The sequence below is a fragment of the Lytechinus variegatus genome, chromosome 17, assembly GCF_018143015.1.
Source record: "Lytechinus variegatus isolate NC3 chromosome 17, Lvar_3.0, whole genome shotgun sequence".
Lineage (NCBI taxonomy): Eukaryota > Metazoa > Echinodermata > Echinoidea > Temnopleuroida > Toxopneustidae > Lytechinus > Lytechinus variegatus.
The window spans coordinates 29,675,255-29,693,439 of NC_054756.1; the positions used below are offsets into that span (position 1 = coordinate 29,675,255).

Genomic DNA, 18,185 nt, shown 5'->3' on the forward strand with positions numbered 1-18,185 from the left:
ACAACTACGGAGGCCATGGAAGCAACTATGATACTATATACGCTTGCATCTGCACTGGAGCGTTAACCTTCGGTCTATACTAACACCTACAAGCCTTTTGACGAAGACGAAAAACACACAGCAACATACACCGGCCGTATACTTGACACTTGCTAACCTAACTCAAACATGTTATGAAACATTTTAGTTTTTATCAAAATTGGATCCAATTGACACAAAATGTTTTACAGATTTACCCATTAACAATTAAAGTAAACAAATAAAACCCATCACTTGGCTCACAAAGTACCACTTCACAATTGCCCTTTTACAAATGAACAATCCAACAGCTTTTTAATGTATATATTGAAAATCCTCCAATTCATTGTACATTGTACATAACGTTTATCTCACTCTTGAACACACTCACTTTCTGTGGTCTGTTGCTACGTACGCTTGCAGCAAAAGATGTGCAATTCTAAAGTGGTAGCATTCAGACAAACATCACAATGTACCTCCCTAAAGTAACATGCTCTAGAGAGTCCTATCATAAATCGTACAGAGATATTATTTGCTTTGTTGTGTGAAAGGGGAGGAGGTACCCAATGAGAAAAAAAAATAGAAATATTATCAAGAAAACAAAATCTTAGGACAATACAATTTTAAAATTGACAGTTTCAATTGAAATTTATCAATTTTGGCAAATAGATTGTGACCTAGTCACAGTTGACATGTGACATGAATTTGACAAGCCGAATTAACTCAGCTATACACATAATAGTTGCCATTCATATGACTGTCCAAATGTAATATACCTGGCACATTTTTGCCTCAATCACATGATCAAGAATAACCTCAATGACATCATAGGGGTCACCAGCAGTTGGTAGCAGAACACCAATCCAGGTGCAAAGGCAGCAATTTCACTTTATTTAAAGTGATTGGTTAACATTGGTTTGACTTTTAAAAAATCTGAGCTAGAAGGTCACACTTGTCACCTGTGTCTTTGATATGTTACAGAAATGAAGTCCAGAAAAAATTGCATTCAAAAATTATTATTTACTATTTAGTGCTTCAAAAATTGAAATATAAAGTGACCGGAAACACCATCTTAATTTCATCCCATACACTTATGTGTACTATTTAGGCGTCTATAAGACGCCTATTTACAAAATCTGGGCTTGCCTTGTAGTTTTAGCTTTTCATTCTCAATAATGGTTGTTTTCAGGGTTTATTATTTCTAATACATGCACTTGTACACATGTTTCATCTTGGTTTGAGAATTTTTTAAATCGACTGGTCACAAAGTTAAACAATACCTTTAAGTTGCTAGCTTGGCAACATGACTATTATGGAAATTAATAGACAGGTGACTAGGTGATCATTATGTTTTGATATGAACCAATATTGTTGGGCATTCATGGGTACCCCCAATAAGCATATCAATAAATCCAGTTTTCACTTGATTTCCTTTCAAAATATTCAATGTCAACAAATGTTATTGCAAATATCTACACATCTTGGGCAATACTCTGACCAACTCCATAAAGCATTAAGTCTTTCTTAATAATTTCACAATACGCTCCTATTCACTTCCCTGTTCATGGGATATAACTCTATACTCAGTAAACCATTCTATCATTTCTCATCTTATCTACCTATTCCACACATTAAAACTAAACACACTGAAATCACAAACACCCATCAGTTAACCCAAAGAGGCACCCAGCTTTCATAAGATCATAATCAATCCTATTTTCTCCCCAAATTGGCAACACTGATCTGTTTTCATACTTCATGAAAAGATATAACATGGATATCACGAGTCAAAATTAATGATATAAGAACAATTCATGAAAACAGTGCCAATTTGCATTTTTGAATAGTGATTTTGTTATTTTCATCACATTGCCAATTTAAGAGTGTAATAATCAACTTAAGTTTAAATGGCTTTTATTCAGAAATGACACAACATACTCTACTGGGAGAGGTATCAGTTTTTCAGTAGACTTTTCTCTTTCAATTATTTCATTTGTCATTTCTTTCATTTAAGATAATGATTAACTGCAAAAGTTTGTCCTAAGGGAGACATTGTACCTCTATGGGTAAACATTACAATAAAATTCCACATGGTCTAAACTTATCCCTATAGAAAAACAGGCACATTCAAATAACAAAAAGATCATCTTATATTTTTTGTCTCTCATGCCTCTTCTAACTCGAAACTCCTTTCTCACAAGATCGAAACATTGATTGTTTTTTCTTCAATAGAAATTCCAGAATAATAAACAAATAAAATCAGTTCATTCTTTATGATTACTGCTGATATTTATAACCATTCATATACCATCCTATCCTAAATTTTGAGCTACAATTTCTATAGCATGATATCCAATAACATGCACTTTCCAAAGACAACACTCTGCCTATCTGCAGGTTCAGACTCTCTTAACAGGTTAGGCCTTAACTTGGGGTTGATGGTAGTACGACAAACATCATCTTGCCACATGTAAGATTATCATACATCCCTCTCAGAGCACAAACTATGACCTAATTCTCTCTTGTTCCATCCGAACCTGGATATAACAGTTTACCAAATAAATCAATTATGAATATTTTAGCAACAATGATCAAAGTTATCCCTTTGACTCTCCCAAAGAAAGCAAAGAGTACTACTGGTGGGTGTTTCATAAAGTTGTTCGTAAAGTTAAGAACGACTTTACGCACGACTGGAACATGTTCTTAGGTCATAACTCAATTACATAGGGATATCACCTAGCACAAGAAAAGATCACCAGTCGTGCATTAAGTCATTCCTATCTTACGAGCACCTTTATGAAACACCCACCTGATATCCCTAGAACTGAGTTGGGTTTTTTATCACTTATCAAAATGAGCTGTATAACCGACTCATCACATCAACCTTCATTCAACATTTATTTGGCACAATAAACAACCCCTCTGAAGATACAAATCAAATGCAGAGAGAGTTCAAAGGTTATACTTCCTGCTATATCATCAAAGATCACCTAGAGAGTTCTGCACTATCATGCGTGCTACTTGTGCCCGACTTAGACTCTGTCTCCCTTGTACCAAGATGGCGCTGTACCCGTGGACTCCGATCTCCTAGAGCCTGGACGTGGCTCATGGATGCAGTGGAGGACGACGGAGACGGCTGGTCACCCGTCTGCATCTGCTGTCTACGCCGGGCGATAGAGGCGAGTTGATTACTGGTGAAGTCTTGAAGGAGTGGGCTTAGGGCGGCTGGTACAGAGTACGGTGGTGACGTAGGGGTGTGGTCTGACGGAGGAGAGGTAGGAGCATAGATATTCAGCATACCTCTTGGTGGCACCCGAGGAGACAGACTCCCAGAACTGATTACTGTAAAACAAGAAACAAAATATATTGATAATTATTCAAACTCTCTAAGTGAAATAAACATAGTGGAGGAATCATCACACAGTTCACACAAGACATCACATCCAATCAACAATGTTACTTTCATATCAAGAACAGAAATCTTAAGTCTTAACATTCTGAACAACAGTATGTAACCTTTTGGCCTCAACTGTACAGGTATATATCCCTAAATCTTTCCTGCAGGAGTCTTTCTAGCAGCTCTTCGTTACCAATCATCACATTTTATCACACACAAAACAATAGGGAATACAGGAAACCTGCATTGTAAAGATGCATAGCATCTCCACAGCAGGTTGCTTGCTAAAAAAAGATGGTACAAGATTTTGAAGAGTTGCCTTAATATCATTACTAAAATTTACATCTTCTGACCTTCAAATGAGTCAGCTGGATGCATAACGCTTTAGATATCACAAAGATTTATAGGATGAACATCCAGGCAATTCTTTGAACTACACTTTACATTTCTCAAATAAAACCTTTATTGACAGGACTTAGAGTTGTGCTCAAAAGTTAGTGAACCTTACCACAAAATGTACTCCTTGTCATGCTGAGTGTTGAATGTAGACAACAAAATAGCAATGTTCGGCGAGCCAAGATAAAGAAACTTTATTGAATGTAATACTTCATCACCTGACTTCAAAATTCAATATTTAAAACATGGCAGATTGTTGAACACTTTAAATGTGTCCATTTTCTGATGTGGTTCACTAACTTTTGAGCACCACTATAAACATGAGATTGATGGATGATGTCCTTACCTGGAACTTGGAGATCCCTCTTTCGTTGATTCTCAACGATGCGTTTCCTGATGAATGGTGATCCTTTCTCCCTAGGTCTTTCCTTATTCCCTGATGAATCACTAGGTACCAAGAGAGATGATGAATAACCTTCTGTTCTAGAATGCTGTGTGGTGGAAGGGTTGGCCAGTGAAGACCCTCTACCTTCGGTAGGTCTCACAAGGAGACTCGTAGGTGTTGCTTTAGTCCTATGTTCTAACACATTGCCTGTGTCCCGGTTTGAGCTTGAGGGCGACAGAGCTGCTTTTAAAAAGTGCTTGGAGTTTCGTGGAGACACGCTGTTCTGTTCCGAGTACATCAGAAGACCTCTCTCCTGCCAGTACACTGGCTCGGAGCCATCATGCTGCTTATTGTGCGACATGTTATGATGGAGCAGTGATGAAGCGGATCTAACGTCTACAGGCATAGAAAAATCCACATTGTTGTTGAAACCATGTCCAAGCTTTGCTATTGCATTATTGCCTTGACCACCTACACTGTGTAAGCTACTGTCTGATAAACCAGGAGATGTGTGGCTAATTCTCAGGGGATGACTGGCACGTTGAAGTAAAGGCGATTCAATACATGGTGGCGGGCTTCCTACGGGGCTACGAAGGTCTCCAGTAGGGCTTCGTGGTGACCGCGGTGACTTTTCGATCTTTTCCCAAGGGTCATCGAAGCGCAGCTCCTTTCGCAGGGTATTTGGAGAGCGGGGCAGACGTAAACTAAACGATTCCAATCGTCTGCTGCCCACGAAGCCTCCTTGCAGCATGTTCTCTGTTGCACTTTTGCGTTTGTTGACCTTAGGAGACCTACTATCTCTCTGCTTAGCCTCCATGGCGGTCCGCATTGTAACCGCACTTGTTGAGCTGGCACTACGTAGATTATCTGCACTGTGGGAATGGACACCAATGGTGTTGGAGTCTGATAAAGTCACATCGATGGCTCTGTGCACACCGAGAGCACGATGCGTTTGAGGTGAAAGCACTGCAGAATGAGGGCGCACTTGTTCCTGATGCGCATGCACCTGGACCTTGTGAGTACGTTCCCGGATTGCACTATGTTTGTGTTTCCCAGCAAGGGACACGTTCCCACTCTCCATCGAAACCTTCTCCTCTGCAGGGCTCAGCTTCAAAGCCTTCGTCTCTGGTTCTGCAAGATCTACGTTCTTCGCTGAGCTCGATTCACGCTCACTCTCCGTCACCATCGCTTTCTCTTCCACTTTACAGTCCTTTTTCTCATTTGATGAACTTTGAATTGCACTGTTTTGTTTGGCTGTGGTTTGGGTTGAAGCTGCCTGTTCTTTTTCTTTTCGTTCCAGCCATACCCTCTTGTTCTCTCTCATATTGTGAAGCATCGACTCTGAGAGGTTTGATGGCATGAAACGAGCCCAGTTCTTAAAGAGAGGCTCAACCACAAATCCGATGAACCCTGTCGCATAAAGAATTTTTAAAAATATATTAGTATACAAATATTGACTGTGCTTGAGGATGACAGTATCAATTAGTATCCCTGAGGTACGTTTCATTACCACCCTCTTCTATCACCCCAAGGCCTTGGCCGAGGGATGATAGTAGGGCCGGTATGAAAAGCACAAAGGGAGTGATGATTTTCAGTCATATGAATACAGAGTATCGTAAGTAACGGTGTATTAACCGCACCTTTTTCTCGGCGGGATAGAAGCAAAAGTCGGTTTATACACGGTCATATGAATAGAGAGTAGTCCATATTTGTTTTATATACCTCATCGATAATCACATAACTCTATCCCTAATCGATTCAATTTCAGGACCACTAGTGTAACTTTTATCTCAATTTGATTTAATTTTTAAATTTAAACAGCTACGCTGCTGCATGCTGGCCAGGACAACCGATAAATCATTTTGGCTGCGCGTACATGACCGAGCAGCAGCAGCCACTTAGCTCGAGCCAGCTAGATGCGTGTGTAGAAACACGTCCCGCCCTCAGGGGTTACAAGTACTATCAGAGATTTTGATAGAAGAAATGTACAGTAAGTCAAACCCCTGAGATGAGGATAGATGGAATAGCACCGCGTCACATGATGCAGTTTTGACCAATCAGAGATAACAATGTTAGTATGAGGTATATAAAACAAAATCAATCACTTTGATTCAACTGCACTCACACTTGTCCTATTTGAATATGAATCTGCTAGGATCTGATGAAATAAGTTTCATGAAATTCAACCATCAGAAATAAAACTCAACAAAATAACAAGAAAGAGGTCATTTTTTACTTGCCAGAGAAAAGTCTGTGATATAATTGTTCCCCTTTAAGAATAATATCAAACACCACATACTATTAATTTCCAAATAAAATCATTAGCTAGCATATTTACATGTATGTTATTAGCTCAAGTGACTGTATTGTATTGAAAACGCAAAATACATTTAGCCACAATTATTTAAGCAATGTGTTTGATATAAGCAAAAAAAAAGAATTGATTGAATCGGACTTACCGCATTGTATCTGTGGTACAGTAGTTGTGTCTCTATTGCAGTTCATTGAGATTGGTAACTCTTCAGCCTTCTCCCTATCACCTACAAAATCAATTAAATACAGCATTAACAATACCCCTAATTTTGACAATACCCCTAATTTTGACAATACCCTTAATTTTGACTAGTTAACCGGTGTTCAATATTAGAAGCAGCAAAATAAGCATCAAATTAATAAATATTGTTGTGCTGCTTCGGCAATAGTACCAGCTACGAAAGCTATGACGAAAGTCTGTTGAAGCTTTTGCTTGCTAGGCTGCCAGAAAAGAGGCAAATTTTTGTGATTGTGGAAGGAACATTTTCTTGTCATAAATGTGGAGTATTTTGAAATTTCAATAATTGATTTTCAATAGAAATTTCCCATTTTCAACTTTTTATTTCAATTGTGAACCATTTCATTTAAATCTTCTACATGTAAATGAAATGATTCTGCATTTCTCATCTACAGGCTATGGATTGAAACTAAGTGCATGTAGTCGCAGAAAACATTGATTTTATAAGAAATTCTTTAAATTTTTTTTTCGATATAGATAAGGTTCATTTGCAATAAATAATGAACCTAGCTCTTTGATATCAAGCAAATGTTGGACAGAGTATATCAGTTGCTTGAAAAAAGACATAACTAAAAATGCCACGCTTCTTTGTTAAATGTAACATCAATTGTACAATGCCTACCACAATCAAGTGACAAAAATTCTTTATTCTTACAAACACTTGGGTAGACTAGTCATTTTATTGGATTCTGTTCAAAATCATTTTTATTTATTTTATTTTTAATACATGTACCAAAAGTGGCATTTATCTTTAACCTGTTAAATACTGAATTCTGTATTTCTCATATGGATTTAAAACGCCAATGTAGTTCCAGAACGCAACAGGGTAATGAGATATCGATGGGTTTGTCCTAGAGGACAACCAGTTTGACCAAGAGGGTGCTCTTACCTTGTCTGAAGAACTCCTCGGACACAACATTGCCCCACTTCTCAGTTACCTGCCATGTTCGGCAGGGATTACAGATATCAGCACACTTTAGAGCAATCTAAAACAAGGAGAAAGACAGAAGTTTATCGATAAGGTGTCTCAAAATTTGTCATATTTATTTTAAACATGAGAGAATTTATATCCTCATTAGTACGGTTTTCTCAATCATTCTTGTTGATATAATAATCATCATCATAATCGTTGCCATCACAACCCTCCTCCTCCTCCTCACCTTCATCATCACCATCATCATCATCATCATCATTACCATCACCACCATAACCATTATCACCATCATCATCATCACCATCATCATCATCATCATCATCATCACCATCATCGTCACCATCATCACCATCATCATCATCATCATTGTCATCATCATCATCATCATCATCATCATCATCATCAACATCATCATCATTGTAAACTATCCTGGCTATGATTACCTTGATATATCAACTTACTTGTAAAATAAATTTCCTAGTTTCATGTTTATTGAGATTCAGATCACTCCCATCAAGCATATTCTGCAGAAGAAAAAGAAAATAATTGTTTGTCAAATTTCCACCAGAATTTTGAATGAAATAATTTATGCTCATGATGGATGATTTAGAATGTAAAAGAGTAATATTTTACAACTTTGATTCTATATACATGTACATACATTTGTATATTGTGACTGTTACATTGTAATTATACCACTATTGTGATGCGGTAATTATATCATATTATTCAAACTTAGTATGCTATCTTATCTTAAAAATACATAAAATAATATAGGATTTGTATAGCGCACGTATCCAACTTGTTAGGTGCTCAAGTCACTCCTACATACATGTATTACCCGGCTAAGCTAGTCTACCAATTCCGGTGCTCACAGCTTTTTGAGGAATTCCTTCCTGCTGGTACTCATTTACCTCACCTGGGTTGAGTGCAGTACAATGTTGGTGAATTTCTTGCTGAAGGAAAACATAAGGTGGTTGCTCAATACAATGCTCTTCTTTACTGTTGTCTTGTTTGGATTATTAAGTTCATTTGCATGCATCTTTTATTGTAACATGATGGAAAGGAATAAACAAAAAATGAATGGCATGGGGATGCTCGGAGAATGAAATGTCAGGAGAGAACCTACCTGGAATTGTGAAAGGAACTCTTGTTGCCTGGCGATGTCTGTCGCCAGGATTAACGATCGTATATGATCCACAAACATCTTCCTGTGTATAGACAAAGGAGAAGTTCAATCATTATACACTTAGTGACTTGCAATTCTTAATTTTAATTTCAATTCAATTTATTTCATTCATAAAAAACACATAAATATACATAGTAATAAACAAAAATATCAATATAAGAATGTGGAGACAGCTTAGAAGAACCAAGTCTTATACAGTGCTGCCACCAAAATGTAAGCGCAAAACATTTTGAAATGAACATTTTAACATAACAACTAGAAAATAAAAATGATAAAAACAAATACAAATTATTAATATTCCAAGACAAACCCTACACGATACTTGAACAAAGCCTGATAATCTTATTAGTAATATATTTGTTTAAATAATCGTTTGAAAGAATTGAGTGATACACTTAATTTAATGTCATCAGGTAATGCATTCCAAATTTTAGGACCCTTAAAGAATATAGAATTGATACCAATATTGGTTCTCTCAAATGGCAAGTGAAAATCTAATGGCTTTCGCATATTATACAAGTAAAAATCAGAATTCAATTTGAAAAATATTGAAAGACTAGATGGTATGATTTTATTAAAAACTAAAAACATGAACATAATATTATTCTACTTGAACATAATGCTTACTTTATTTTGTAATGCTACAGCAATGTGTACATGTATGCTTGTTATTGTGTGCATATAATTGTATTTTTACAGACATGTATAAATCAGATGTTTGGGGCCGACCTTCAACGTCACCACTCAAAAGACGCGAGCCTTAGAACACGAGCATTTGACGGCAGAATTGTGTGTTCTTAACGCTTTATACCACTGCTATACTGAAATTCTATCCCTCCACATCACTATATTTTTTCAAACCAATATCAGGAATGGTGGGTATGTTTGCAAATATATCCCAACTGATATTAAACACTCAGCAATCTAATTATCTTCATGAATCATCCTATGATACTTTCACCATTTCAACCAGCTAATGAAAGGTCATACACATTTCAATGGAATATCTAAACAATAATTTGTAACCAAGCACATTTCAGACATTGCTGCTGAGACAAAAACTGTGAATGGTTACAAGTTTGAACCATGAGGTGCAGCAGCCAATGAGAGAAGACGTACCATTCCTCAGGGGGTAGATGATCTAGAAGGCCCGTTTCTGTGAGAACTGAGATACCAACCCGCCAGTGATGGTTCTCAAGAATTGAAGAATTCTGAAACAAAAACAATCAAAACAAACTTAACTAATTGTGAAATTATAACATAAATCTACTGATTGAGATATCCGTATTGGTGAATTAACTAAGGTTGTTGTTTGAGTATATATGATGTTTCATGAGAAAGATGATTTCACCATTAAAAAAACCCCCCAACAAACAATGCCTTCTTTGCGAGACCGTCAATTGAGACAGCTACGTAATTCCCCATGTCCTATGTTTTCATTCATCGATATTGTCAATGAAAAGATTCAATATCTTCCCTAGTGGAGCAAGCAACATGGAGATATCACTGATCAATGCACACTCCTTGCACATTTTGTTAACCTGCATACAGTAGATGAGGCATTCTCCACTCAAAAGGGCATTATGAAGAAAATTCAAAGTAAGACATTTGCACAAAAAGGACGTGCACTTTACCACTCTTGGTGGATTATCAATTTAAGGTAAAGATACAATTATATTTGCCATACAAAATATGTACATTCTCTACTCCCTAGGGAATTATGAAAAGGGAATATGTTTTGTGACACAAGATGTTCTTACAAAAACTACACATGTACACACACTCCCCTCCAAAATGAGAGGTCATTACTCATCTACACAAAGAATGCATGCATTCACCACTCCCTGGGGAGTATTTAAACCAACCTGGTAAAGATCAGCAAGATGGTGCTTTGAGTTGATGAGGTACTTTTGATTGACACCAGGATGATCTAGGTCATGCATCGCTGACCCCAACAGCGCCCCCATTATCTCAATGGGTGTCAGGGCTTCTCGCAACTGGAAAACAAAAATATATTTACATGTTGATTAGATTTGCCAATTCCATTCTAAAAACTGAATGACCTACAAAATGGAAACATGGTATAGGTTAAGGAGTCAGAACCACTAAACAATCATCATTTCAAAAATGAACTTTGAAGTGATTAAAATCTCGTAAAAAGGGCATAACCAGGTCTACATTGTATATCACTACCTTGCTACCCCCCCCCCACCTACCCATCCTGACAAACCTATCTCTCCTAGCCTGCTACAGGAAAAGACCCAATTGAAACATATGTACATTCTCCACTCCCTGGGGAGTATTCCCACCAGTTGCATTAAAGTGCACACAATACTGGATAAGCTCCAGTTACTTTCACATTCTACCGGATAACCATTTTGTAACCTGGGTGGAGAGTGGCAAAGTATGGATCAATGCCTAGCCCGATGATGCTAGGCCACGGTAGGATTCTAACACACGACCCTGTAATTACAAGGTGAGAGTCAGAACCACTAGACCATAGTTCTTCCATGGTTTGTGCCCTCAAGCTGGATACCGCCCACCCCTTTCCCTGCCTAGAGTCCCCTAACCCATCTCATCATAGGGCAATAGGAGATTCTTGACGACAGCCAAGGATTGCAGATTAAATACAATAAAGGGATGTGAGTCAAGACTGCTTCCCAACCACGTGCCTTCAAATCACCACCATCCACTGATTCACGCTCACCAGGTAAAGAGATACTCATTACAAAAACAAGACTATGGATGCTACAGTTGAAACGGGATACCGGCGGAAAAGTGGTAGGGGAGAGGGAAAGAGACAGAGATAAACAAAGATGTCAAGATCGCTGTTAAAGAGTGTAAGGGAGATAGGAGGAAAGAGAAAGAGGAGAGACAGAGGATAACAAGAGAAAAAAAAATCAAAGAGAAAGAGAGAAAAGATAGATGGAAAACACAAATTAGATATCACAGAAAGTTGTAAGTATTTAATGTGTGAGAGAAGATTAGACCGAGTGAGTTTGAAGCAGGTGAGAGAGATGCAGAAAAAAAGTAAAAGTCACAGAGAGAAGCAGAGAGGCAGCAAGAAATAGATAGATGGAAGATACAAATCGAGATATCACAGAAAAATATCTCCGGGCAAGTTTGCAAATTGGATGTTCCAGATTTGGCGGGATTAGATGGGAGATGAAAAACTTCAAAGCTTCTATTACGCCAGATAATGCCATCTCCCGTTACCAAATGATCCATATACTCATTAGGAATTGGAGGATGACCACACCGTCTTTTTGGAGTAATCTCTGAAAACACCTTGATGCATCCTTCATTCCAAACCACTCTCAGATGAACTAGAAAGTATTATATCATCTAAACCTTACCAAATGCCCTACATGAGATATGGGAGTTCACTTCTATAAAAATCTGGGTCTGCATTTAAGCAGCCATTTTCACCCTAAAGCAGTTTTCATAAACATTCAGTTGAAAAATGGAACTAGCATTCATTTCATTTTGTACTACTTGTAAAATTGACACCTGAGTGAGTAAATTTTCATTAAAAACACTATTTTCAAAAGGCAGTTAGGGTAAACTAGTAAGGGACGACCCCCCCCCAAAAAAAAACCCCTCAAAGTTGCTGAACTTTCACATTTCGAATCATTCCATCATCATCATCATCATCATCACCACCACCACCATCAATTCTTACCTTCTCTTCTTGTAAATAACAGTGCATAGCTTGGCAGACGTCTGCTGCATGCATAGAATTGTGATAAGGGTTCTTGCTTTTATTGTAGTATGCTTCTTCAATCAATTCTGTAATGGAAAAATATGTAAATAAAAATAATAATCATTTCAATGCAAATTTCTTTAATCTCGTCTCATTTATATAGCCTGATACATGAGAAAGTTCACAACACTATATTAACCTGGGGAGCGTTTCATGAAAGGACTTGTCGGACGTTTTTTCCCTCAAGTCCCATTTTATCCGACATTTACTATAGTAACAGTGCCTCTCAGCCAATCAGAATCAAGAAAAGATGTCAGATCTGACAACTTGTCAGACAAAAATGTTGATGAAACGCTCCCTGGAGTCATATTCATAAAGCCGTTTGAAATGTAAGCAGGTATAAGCATGTAATGGAGCGTCGAGGCCAAGTGGATTAGTCTCCGGACTTTGAAACAGAGGGTCGTGGGTTCAAATCCTAGCCACGGCGTAATTTACTTCAGCAAGGAATTCATTCACAGTGTGCTGCACTCAACCCAGGTGAGGTAAATGGGTACTGGTAGGAAGTAATTCCTCAAAAGCTGTGTGCACCTGATAGGTAGCCTAGATAAGCCGCGGTAATGATAATAGCAGGGCCCGCTGGGGGAACAGTTTTAGGAACTAAGTGGCTACCCTGGGTAAATATACCATTATCATTAATATTATTAGTATTAAAATAATTATATTCATTACTTACCAAAGCTCTTCATAAGCCTACAGCTGTCCAGCTTAAAATGTCTGGTCAGTCCATATTGCTCAAACAAGTGAAAGAGGACCATTCTCAAAGAGTGACCTAGGATTATAAAAACAAAAGATATGAATATTTAGATACAAAATAGTTTCAATAATTCATGTTTACAGGAGAATATGGTTGTTAAAGAGCTATATTATTATTCAACTCATTGAACATATTTTGATATGCCCATTTTTCATATCATGTATGCCCAAGTTGTATCAGGTGTCAGACCCAATGAGTATAGCAAACAATTTCAACTCTGATTTCTCAACCGGATGTTCAAAGTCCTGTTTTGAATTGTGCATTCATAAAACAAAGATTTGTAAAATATTATCAAAAAGGTTATAAAGACAAGTCATTATATGATTTGAAATATATGCCTACAAGTAATAAATACTCTTTGACTAATTGGGTCTTGTCGAACATTGATCTCTCCAAGAAACTTATAAAATATGTTAATTGCTCTTACATGTATCTCATTCTGACAGTAATGCTTGATATGATATGGGGAACTTGATATTATCATGTACACTCATACGTGTATCACATTTATCGGCTATTCTGTTATTGAGACATTAGGGAGTTTCCGATTTGCACATCGACTAGTGGACTGCGACGAAAGTACGTCATAATAGTCTGCTTTGTGTTGACGGTATACAAAGTCAGTCGAGCACATGATTGGAAGACAATGAGCATGTGCAAGCCATTCCTGACACGTCAACGTCATGATTACCGTGGATTTCGCTCAGATCACGCTCGTTCGAAATGTAGTAAACGAGTAATCAAATCCTTGCCCATTGATTAAAGCCACGTGGTGATTTACTCCAGCGGTTCTGTATACCGTAAACACAAAGCAGACTATTATGACGCACTTTCGACGCAGTCCACTAGTCAACGTGCAAATCGAAAACTCGCTATTGTCAAATTTAGATCAAGCAACGATACCATCATCAATGTCTCTATGATCAACCACTGATAGCAATCATCATCCTGAACTCCTTTACCATATCATCAAACTCACTCACTCTGACTAATATCCTCTTCGGAATCACTGAGCTAGTCAATGGAAACTTACTCCCAGTATTTTACCTTCCTTCTTTCCAGGGAAGCATTTCATGACAAGATTTGTCAGTGATTTTCATTGACTAGTATGCTGTAAGCCAATCATATGCAAGGATTTCAGTAGCTTATAACAACAAACGGTGAAGGCTATTCGTTTCATGACATGCCCTCCTACCTTGCAGTCTTTCACTGCAGGAAACCTTGTAACTATCAACTATCTTGTATTCTGGATGTATCACTATGGCAACAATCAACATCTGAGTAGAATGCAGTCCACACCTGACAGATGGCTATGGGTGGGACTACATAGGAATGACTTCCCCCTCAACTGAACTTGTCATTCTTGCAACAAACTGATTGTAGGTGATTGAGAGGTTCATGGATTCATTCTTAATTAGTTCTCTAAACCTACAGTCCCCATCTATTCATCTCTTGAATATATTTATTATAAGTTTTTAATAATAAGCATTAGCATGATCACCATTATAGTTATTATGGGTTGTGTGGTCCAGTGGTTTGAGCATTGGACTCATAATCGCAAGGTTGTAAGTTCGAATCCCAACTCTGCCATTGTCTCCACTTTGATAAAAGGGCCCGAGAGTGATATCTGTCGTCTATAACGTCAGCCACTATGACTGATTAATCTAGACGTAAAATGTTTCATAGGTAATTGGTTATATACCAGCTTGGCGTTTACCAGCAAAATGCTGTTCTGCCTAGTTCCTACAGGAGTTACCATTAACAGAAAACAGAAAATTATTGAAATCATTTCTTATCATCACCATCATCACTTTTCACTATCATCACTGTCATCATCATCATCATCATCACCATCGTCATCACCACCACCATCATTATCATCATCACCATCATAACAATTACTATCAAATTTGTTATCATCAACATCATTACCAACAATATATCACTGTTTTCATCATCATCACATGACTATCATCCTCATATCTGACTTCATCTCTCAAATCCATCCATTGCCTCAGATTTTGTCATCAAAATCCTTTTACCGTCAAAGACTGCCCCCTAACCCAAACACAAAATCCACTTCCCTGGAGACGCTTTCAGACAACCCCCTCAGCATTAAGGGCACATTAAACAACCACCATCTAACTCAAATATGTGATTATGATTTGCTGGAGAGCAAAGACATCTGAACATGAGAAATATTAAAATTGTCAGTTGGTCTTCAACGAAATGGCCCAGGGGACCATTACAGAATAAAAGCAATCACATGCCACTAAAAAAAACAATTTAACCAATCAGAAGCAGACTTTGGAGACTTGTGATTAATCATTTAAGTTGTATTTGAATAAACTCATTATGCAACAACCCCTGGGGCCTACCTAGCAAACCTAGGTCTCCTAACTAGCCTTACTAGATGGCTCTTCCATTGGCCATTGCTACACCCCCTGTATTCTGTCATAGCCTGACAGAGGTCCAGGCCTCCTAGCTAGCCCTACCAGATGGCTCAAACATTGACCATTACTACACCCCTTGTATTCTCATAGTACAGCCAGGTAGAGGAAATTCTTGAGAAGAGTACCAGCCTTGGGGTCACTTCCGCTGCATGTCTGTCATTTCCTTTGACATCTGTTAAACTCAGTTTTGTATTTCCTAAAAACAACTTTCATAGATCATCCATGAAACACTCCCCACCTACTCTGAAACAGCGTTCAGATTATCCTACCTATTCATAAATTATGACCGGTGACCCTTTCTTATACTATATGATTTATCCCACTTAGCAGACTTAGCATCTAAGAACACTTTCCAGTCATAATGCATTGAGACAAAATATTTTTAAACAGCAATGAAAATATTAAAGAAATGGGGCCATGACCCCCCCCCCCCACATGTAACCAGGGGAATTTTAAAGAAATGTGGATGCTTGATCATAAAAAGACAAGATTCCCCCTCCCCGACCCTTCCCCCAGGCTCAGTAAGCATGGGATAATCTGAATGTGAGGTTAGATCCCCTATCTGTCGATTGCTATCAATGGCTTCATGCCTCTAATCTACGTAACAAATCTTTTTAAAGTGTAACATTTGATTAGAGCTCATGTGAACTACTCCACTTCAAGCTAAGTGGTTGAAAGTTAAACATCCTCAAAACAAAGTACATGGCAAGGACACCACTTGAACATCACAGGCACACATAAGGAGCATTTCATAAAAAATAGTGTTTTCATTGCTTATTGTTATAAGCTATTGAAATCCTTGCACCGGATTGGCTCCAAGCACTTTGTCAGTGAAAATCAGTAACAGGATTTCTCTCATGAAACAGTCCCCTGAACTATTTAACTTTGGGGTCATTAAAGATAGATAATGAAAATTACAGCAATGCCTGTTAACATAAGATAAATACAGAGGCATTCGAGACAGAAAAAAGAGATGATATGCTGTAGGACAACTGTATCAATTCCATGATTGCTTCTATGACTATCTGCACAATTAGCAAAATATTTGAACTAACCTCAAAGCTAATATCAATCCTTGTTCTTCACCACTCATTGTTCTGGGGCCTGTTGCAGAAAGAGTTGCGTTTAAACACAAGTCAAAAAAGCAATCGCAAGTAAAAATGCGCGCTGTTGATTGGTTGAAAATCAAGTTACGCATGATCTTTAGAGTTGTAATTGATGCAACTCTTTCTGCAACAGGCCCCAGAACCCCTATTCCAGAACGACTCATACTGTACCTACATAAGTAACAATAATTGCAGGTGAAAATGTCTCATTCCACGACATACAATGTCGTAAGAATGTGCATCAACTTCCCACATGCATGTAGTCATTTGCTCACCAAACTCAAGTCTATGACATCAGAATGATCACGTATTTTCTAGGAATTATTGAACATGATGATCAGAAAGACCCTAGTGCCTCAGACAACGCATAATTCTATTTTGACCCTGGGACAGCTGATTTTGAATTTAATCTTCTCTGGCTTACTGTTCAGTCATTCCTACCCATGCCTGGCAGACTGAATACCCTGGATGTTTAAGAGCTCGTCCCCTGGAAACAATAACCCACTCATTTCATACTGGGCTGAGTGAACCTCGCTCTCACCCATCCAACGCTTTTTAACCCTCTGAAAATATAAAAAATATACGGCTAAAACATGAGTCAGAATTAATGGAAAAGTAAAATGGAATCAAAATACATCGCAGAAAAGCTGGTGATTCTCGGGAGCCATGTCCCTCTTGGAATGTTAAAGCCTTTCCCATTTGTTATCATGATTAACATCTTTCAAAACACATGAATATGAGACATAAATGCCTTAAAGGTGCATTATCATATAAAATTCAGTTCTACCCCACTCAACCCGGAGGAGGTAAATGGGTCCTGGGTGAGAATTTATTCTTTGCGATGAAGCGCGAGTTACAGCTCATCTGCTACAATCAGCAGCAACTATGCTGCATTACTTTAGAACATTTAAACACTTCTAATAAAGTGTCATTTAACCTTGATTTAATTAAAAACTTTTTCATGAAATAATAGTTTGCTGCAACTACTGTATTTTACCTTTAAGAAAATGTTTGAAAGTATGAATACTGTACTTCATCCGGCATTGGTCCATCTTCAGGCCCTGCACATTACCTTCTTTAATCCTAATTCCCATTTCAACTTTGATAAGGGAATGTGATACGCATGATTCATGAGAATTAAATGTCATACCCAGACAATTCCTCAACCTTAACAAACATTTGTATGAAGGTGAAGGTTGCCTTGCCTCGCAAAAAACCTGTAAAATCACGTGCACCAAA

At 37.9% G+C, this 18,185-nt stretch overlaps 1 protein-coding gene across 2 annotated transcripts in view; it reads right to left on the reverse strand.

The window, feature by feature from the left end:
* Window positions 1–2,798: 2,798 nt before the first annotated feature.
* The window catches only part of LOC121431091, a 73,424-nt gene continuing 58,037 nt past the window's right edge, over window positions 2,799–18,185 (reverse strand). For both annotated transcript variants that reach the window (XM_041628573.1, XM_041628572.1), the window contains exons 6-15: window positions 13,307–13,402; window positions 12,553–12,659; window positions 10,736–10,867; window positions 9,990–10,081; window positions 8,811–8,892; window positions 8,143–8,205; window positions 7,637–7,733; window positions 6,656–6,736; window positions 4,158–5,606; window positions 2,799–3,360 (exon numbers count right to left, since the gene is read on the reverse strand). In XM_041628573.1, the coding sequence (XP_041484507.1) occupies window positions 3,005–3,360; window positions 4,158–5,606; window positions 6,656–6,736; window positions 7,637–7,733; window positions 8,143–8,205; window positions 8,811–8,892; window positions 9,990–10,081; window positions 10,736–10,867; window positions 12,553–12,659; window positions 13,307–13,402 (2,555 nt within the window). In that variant the 3' untranslated portion in view covers window positions 2,799–3,004. The remainder of the gene's footprint in view (window positions 3,361–4,157; window positions 5,607–6,655; window positions 6,737–7,636; window positions 7,734–8,142; window positions 8,206–8,810; window positions 8,893–9,989; window positions 10,082–10,735; window positions 10,868–12,552; window positions 12,660–13,306; window positions 13,403–18,185) is intronic.